At 28.4% G+C, this 7,206-nt stretch overlaps 1 protein-coding gene across 1 annotated transcript; it reads right to left on the bottom strand.

Moving 5' to 3' along the window:
• Positions 1-1,389: 1,389 nt before the first annotated feature.
• Positions 1,390-4,150, bottom strand: LOC107918416 (basic leucine zipper 34). Its single transcript, XM_016847976.2, has 4 exons — positions 3,120-4,150; positions 2,941-3,031; positions 2,714-2,840; positions 1,390-1,919 (listed from the first exon to the last, which is right to left on the bottom strand). Exons 1-4 carry the CDS (start codon positions 3,665-3,667, stop codon positions 1,726-1,728), a joined length of 960 nt encoding a protein of 319 aa, XP_016703465.2. The 5' UTR covers positions 3,668-4,150; the 3' UTR covers positions 1,390-1,725.
• Positions 4,151-7,206: the final 3,056 nt, after the last annotated feature.

Here is a 7,206-nt window from a genome sequence, read left to right as displayed (position 1 = left end):
CAATATTAGTGCAGTTGGACTACCATATATGTTATTGATGTATGGATTGTTTTGAGCATCCTTTATTTACCAAAGAAAAATAAATAAAGAAAAAAGGATTTGCTTTACCCTATTTGTTGTTTCACGTAATATACAAAAAATTGGAAGTAGTGGAAAAATATCAATATCGAACTCAGCTTTTTTTTTTCCATAATAATAAAATTAATTTTTATTATTTATATTATTTTATTAACATTACTTTCATTTTTTTATTTAAATTTGAGAATTAATTTTTCAATCGCTTTTTTAACAAAAAAAATATTTAAACATTAATTTTTCAATGATGTTAGCATGGTAATCTGTGTGACAGTACCATATGCATTTCATGCTGACATGACACTATTTATCTTATATACCAGTCAACAAATAATTCAAATATATAAAAATTAAAAAAATTAGAAAAAAGTTCATGAAAACTCAAAAAAAACATGAAGTATACGTAGATTATTATGCAGGCTACCATGTTTTAAAATTTAATGTTTTAGCATGTATTTCTGTTAGAAAAATAACAATTTGACTCTTTTTGATTGGTTGATGGTCATATTTCACTTTTTTTTTTTAAGATTTAGAGCCAAATTTAACTTAAAAAAAAAGAGAATAATGTCCAAATTAATAATAATAAGTAAACATTAAAAGTAAAATTTGTCAATACATTCTCTTTTTGCATTGTCTGTATTATTGTCTAGGTTCGAGATTTGTGACTGCTCCTATAAAAGATGTCGTCTTTAAAATTTAAAATTATGTTTCCCCTTTTAAAAATACAATTTACCTTATCATTTCCACCATACTTGTTAATGAATTTTTTTTTAATTAATAAGAGGCAATTGACGAGTACCGATGTATATATTTATATTATCGAATATAGGGAGGACCTATTTTGTCCCTCTCCAATTGCTCCCGAACCTCATCAATAATGTACAGTTCAGTTGTGGCCTGGACCTGGAGTCGTTTCTTTGGTAGCAAGTCAGCCATCCTGTTTGCTTCACTTGGGACATACCGGCACCTTACACTCCAGAATTTCTCCCTTAGCCTGTGAATTTTGCCAACTAAGGATAATGGGCTGCTACCTGCATCAGCAGTATTAATAATAGCCACTGTTGTAGCATTATCCATTTCAATGATAACAAGCCTTAGCCCCTTACACCATCTGCTTGTAGTGCACTACACATCCCAATTTTCCTGTAAAAACCAGCATTCCATCTGCCTTCACAATCTCTAATTTTTACACCCTAAAAAGAGTTGTTGCGATGATCATTTGGGTGTTATCATTTCTATATTTCTAAACAATTTTTGATGGAATTTCTAAACAAATTAATATAGAAAATTTAAAAAGAAAAAAAGAAAGAAAAATTGAAAGCAAGAATCAATTATTTTTTCTTCTTTTAGACAAACAATCAGACATTAACCCATCCATCCTGACAATACGAACTCTTCCCATCCATCCCAAAACAACAACCCCACACCTTAAAATCCCCACCATGTTTTGTCTCCCATTTAATTACAAATTTTTAAACCCCCCCCCCTCCAAAAAAAAAGTTAAAACTATTTTCATCATCATTAATTTGAAAACAATAATAATAACGAAACCAATTCCCTTCCTCCCCCCAAAAAATTAACACACAAAAATGTTAATCAATCAATTTTTTTCATTTACACCATAGCTTCTGGTAGCCTTTCCTTGGATCCCTAGCTCTCTCTTTTTCTTTGATCAAATTGTTCTTCATTTTGTGGCGGTGGCGGAGATGACGGAGGCGGTTGTTGTTGTTGTGATGGTAGTGCATGGCGGTTGGTGGTTGTGGTGTTCATGTTCTTGAGATTTTGTTGTTGTTGATAGACTTGTCTTAGTCTCTCAATTTCCTTCTTCAATGCTTCTTGATGAGCTGTTGAAAGGTTTTAACAACATTTCAATAGAAGCGGGTAAATGGTAGATAATTAACAATGCACCAAAAATAAAATAATGCATTTAATATTAAATATAAACAAAGAGCTAAAGCCTTGATGCCACTTTTTTTTCATTTTCTGGATAGAAGCTTAATGCCACCTTTCGATATAGAATTAAAATTAACGTCCTTATTACATTCACAAGGAAATTTGCCATTATATATGAAAAATCAAACATCTTTTCAGTTTTCTAGTGAAAAAAGAAAAACCCTATATTTTATTAATAACTATTATTATATTAGTGAAAATCTCATCTTTCTTTCTAAAATCTGGGTTACTTATTTAAATTAATATACAATTTTTAAATTGAGTTTAAAAACCAATTTAATATTTGGGCAATAATTTAGAGACATTTGATGATTAGCCCTAAAATATTTTACCAAGCTAGAAAATAAACCATTCAAAGCAAAGTGCATATGGTTACGAATATAATATATTGAATCAATATTATATGTTATTTTAAAATATTATTTGCAGAACATGTTTATACATCTTTTTTACATGGACATATGATTAAGTTAACAAAAAGATGTTTTACATGGGAAAATATGAGTTTATTTTATTTTATGTGCATATATATATATATATCTGAAATATGCATTTGGGAGATCTTGAGACGTAAAATTGGAAAGAACAGAGACTTTATTATTTAGTTAATTAACAAGTGATGATATTCAAAAAAAGAAAAAAAAAAGATGAAAAGAAAAGAAACCAAGTAATCAACAAGTCGTACCATCTTTGAAAATTTTATCTTGAGCCAAAGCAGCAATCCTTTGTTTCAAAGCACTATTGTCAACATTTAGAATCAACCTTTGATGATCCAAGAATGCAACCCTCGGTGATAATGCTGATACTTCAGTCTTCAATTTCCATCAACCAAACCAAATCAAAATGAATTCTAAAATAAAAACTAAATTATGTATCTCTCTCCCTATAGAATATACATGTATGTATGTGTACCTGTAATGTTGTAACGCTTCTTTCAAGTTGTGAAATATATTGAAGCTTTCTCACTCTTGATCTTTGAGCTGATTGCCGGTTTGCCAGAATTCTGATACATCAAAATTAAGTTTGAAGCGGAAAAAGCCTATGGGATTTAAATTGTTTAATATATATGTTTATGTGTATTATTCTTTTACCTCTTAACCCTTTTTGGATCGATGATAGAATCGCCGTTGGAGGATGGTGGAGCTTCTGAGGCGGATAGCTTGCGTGTGCTCTCGACCTCCCCTGGTTCATTTTTGGGTTGCTGCAGATCCGTTGAGGGTGCTGTTTTCTCCTCATTGTTGCTAGACGTCGGCGTCGATGGATTGGACGAAGATACCGTTGGAGCAGGCGCTGCCATGGTGACGGCGACATCGTCGGAGAATAACGACATGAGCTGGTCATCGTCAAGACGATCGAACATATTTAAATTTGATACCGTCGTGGTAGTCATCATGGGCGTGGCATTGGAGTCCCTGCATTCTTCCTCCACCAATGGTTGTTCAAGGAAGGCTATGGAGTCGCTCATGGAACGACGGTGAGCGCCGCGACGGGCGGAGGAGAAGTCGAGGAACTCGTCCACCCATGAAGGGTGGTTGGTGATGGTGGAGGGAAAGAAGTTTGCCATGGAAGGCATCTTGTCATGAGGAAAAGAAGGCCAATTTTGGGAGATACTGGGTATTTTAGGAGGTAGTTCAGCCATTGTATTTCTTAAACTCCAAATCAAAAATCCACACTCGATTTATATAAAGAAAAGAAGATTATAGGCGTCAATACTCCAAAACCAGACCTAATCTTAATCAATCAAAACTAACCAACTAACAATATATATATAATAAATAAAAAAACCCCAACACAACAATGGTTCAAAATCTCAATATTTATCCTTAATAAGAAACATGAAAGGATGACACTAAAACAGAAAAAGGACCCATTCATTACACACATCATGCATAACACAGTCTTTAAGGTAATCCCTTTTCCTTTTTCAATTTTTTGTTTTATAATTAATGTACTAAAATGATAGTCATATATGTTGAGTACATGTTGTTTAAATTAATAAAAAAAAATAAAGAAAAAGGTAATGGAAAGGGGGCAGTCACATGGGAGGGGATTAGGGACAGCTAGCAACAGCTGGGGCTGGGGGACTGAATGGGGGGGGGGGGGGTTTCCTTGCCTTTGCCTTGCAGTGCGAAAGTAGTAGTGGGAGTTTAATAAGCGGAGGAATCAGCAATACCACGTGCCGATGTGACCTCTCTATCTAAATTCCAATCCCCTTAGATGGACTTCTGACTTCTTACAATATGCCCCTACCTTTCTTTTTATATATATATATATTTTATTATCAATTTTACGTTAAAACATTTAACCACACTGCATTCTTCTTCTTTTTATTATTTCAAATCTATATTATCTTTTCATTTTTAACATCAAATTTTTTAGATGCATTTTAGTTGGCTAGTTTGTGCCTTTCACATAAATATGCATGTTTATTTTTTATAAATAAAAGAGTTTGATTAAAATAATTTACCAATAATAAAATAAATTTAGTAATATAATAGATTTAAAAGTTTCTCACTTATATATATTATTAGTTTCTAATATTATATGTGTTGCATGTAATTTTAGACATTTAATTTTTAGATAACATATTTGTAATTATTGTTACATATCATTAGTAATATAGTTTCTCTTAATTTTTAAATAATACACAAATAAAGTTAATTATAATGTTAATTTTTTTTTTGAAAAAAAGGGTAACACAACATACAATAATTATAATAATAGTTCATAATAAATATGAAAAATATTTAAACTAAATTAATAAACATATTTAATAATAATAATTAAAAATTGTTTTTTTAAACTCATTCTTTTATATATATTGTTGATATTATAGATTAATTTTATTCATTTTTATAATTTATAAATATAATAATTGAACATTATTGTAAATTCAATTATATTTTGTAATTAAAAAGACGTAACGATTGATTATAAGTATAATTGTAATTTAAATAAAAAAATGAATTTTTTTTTTGGTAAAACAAACAAAAGCTTACAATTATTAGGGGTATGCAAAAGTAGTTTTTATTTGAGAAATCATCTTCGCCGACTGTAGGTGTCTTTCTTCCTATTATTAAATTTTAGTCCTCATGCTTAGCTGCTTCATATCACGAAGTACAAATTGTCGCTTTCAGAAAACAGATCACAGGTTACTAATAACAAATTTCAACTCCAATATCAAACCTTTTTGCATTCATTTTTTCTTTTAGGATTTTGATTTTTTTAAGTAAAAATATTGAGAATGGAATTGCACTTTGTCTCTCTATTAAATAAATAAATAATATGTTTGTTAATATTTTCTGGTGTTTAGATAAATCTGTGTAAAATGTTTTCTATTGTTTGACAAATTTTTTAAAAATATTTCATAAAAGTTGTTTTCAATTAAACAAACATACATTTAAGGTTTTTTTTATCTTTTTATTGTTTAATTAAGTTTATTTTATATCTATAAATTTATATTTTACATTGTTTTTGTATATATTAAAAATATTTTGTTAAATTCAGATTCATTACAACGTCATTTTTCAGTTACATGACTACAAAATGAGTCTTTTTTATTTAAAAATGTGACATCAACAAAATTGACAAAAAAAATTAACAATTTCAACAATTGGACTTGATTTTCAAATCTGAAAAGTAAGTGGATTAAATTCTTAAAAATAAAAGTACAAAGACTAAATTGTAAATTTGTGAAGAATACATAGACTTATGACATATTGTAACCTTTATACTACAAAATATTTATTATTAATATATTCATAATTGTAATAAATATTTATTATTAAAATATTAATATTGAATATTTTTAATAATATGTGAAGCATATTATTTTTAAAATTTATTATTAAAATAAAATTAAAATATTAAATAATTTATTAAAATAATAAATTATATTAATAATTTATTATATGACTAAATATAAATAATTAAATATGCATGTTTAATAATATTGAAAAAAATATTTTTTATATTAATATTTTAATATTTTTAAAAATAAAAAATAAAATTTATTATCAATATAATAATATTAAGCTTGATTAAGTTAATTTTTATATAAAAATAAAATTACCTATAGAAGAGCTCTTTCTCGGAAAATGATTTACGTTTTTCAAAAAGGTAAGTCATTTTATAGGAAAAAGAGTTTATTTTATGTTGACTTATAAGTCATTTTCCATTGACCAAGTTGTTTTCTGTGAAACAAACATAGAAAAATGCAAAAAACATTTTCCGTAAAACTTTTTTCATTTAAACAAACAGACCCTTAGCCATTGTATATTAACAAATTGATCCTTCTATTAAAAATTTCATTTATTTCTACAGCTAAAAATTGGTCATTGTATATCAGCATGGGGTACATGTGGTAAGCCACGTATCACTATCTGATTATTTCATCAATCATACCAATTTTTAACGTACAAATGGGTGAAATTTTTAATAAAAATGACCAATTTACTCTTTAAGCTAAGATACAAATTGACTATTAATTCAACAACATCCACGACACAATAATATTTTTTTATCCAAAAACTTACATATAACAATATGTAGATGTAAAACATGAAATGACAAGAAGTTTTATTAACACTAACTAAAAGGATTTATTATTATAATAGTGAGGATATTTGGCGGTAGGGCTATGAGCTGTGAAGGAAAGGGGAGTTGTAAGAATCATGTCCCATGTGAAGTGTTTGTAAGAGCCCACCAATTTCTTTGCTTTGTCCCTAAAACACAAGTCACATGGAGGGTAATGTGACCTTTATTTTATTTTTTTAGTTTCCCTTAAGTATCTCTCATTTAAGAGAAAGAAAAACAAGTACTTAAGAAACATTAATCATGATTAGTCGAAAAGTTTTAGCTAGCAAGGCATGTTCATTACCCTTCTGTCTCGTAAAACTTGGTACTATACCATTATTCTTTTATGATGTACTGGTAAAATTCATCAACCTCACCCACTTTCATCCCTTAATTATATAATCGCAATTTAATCTTGTTCATTAATAATTAAAATAACTGAAAAATATAGGACCCAGCTGGCTTAAATCAGATCATGTACAACACACGGTTGCATTAATATATAAGTTAAATGCAAACCTTTTAGCATTATTATAATAATAAATATTAAAATTTAAAAGACTTAATCATAAATTTGACCACTAACGTTTACATATTTTGTCA

Source organism: Gossypium hirsutum, chromosome D13 (genome assembly GCF_007990345.1).
Source record: "Gossypium hirsutum isolate 1008001.06 chromosome D13, Gossypium_hirsutum_v2.1, whole genome shotgun sequence".
In the NCBI taxonomy this organism is placed as follows: Eukaryota; Viridiplantae; Streptophyta; class Magnoliopsida; order Malvales; family Malvaceae; genus Gossypium; species Gossypium hirsutum.
This window is presented reverse-complemented; position numbering and strand designations above follow the sequence as displayed.

Bases quoted from the DNA above. Each gene is read 5' to 3' on its own strand.
- LOC107918416 (XM_016847976.2), bottom strand. From the start codon at position 3,667: ATGGCTGAACTACCTCCTAAAATACCCAGTATCTCCCAAAATTGGCCT. The intron at 2,841-2,940 runs GTACACATACAT...TGGAAATTGAAG, and splicing joins GAAGCGTTACAACATTACAG to ACTGAAGTATCAGCATTATC. The intron at 1,920-2,713 runs GTACGACTTGTT...ACCTTTCAACAG, and splicing joins AGATAAAATTTTCAAAGATG to CTCATCAAGAAGCATTGAAG.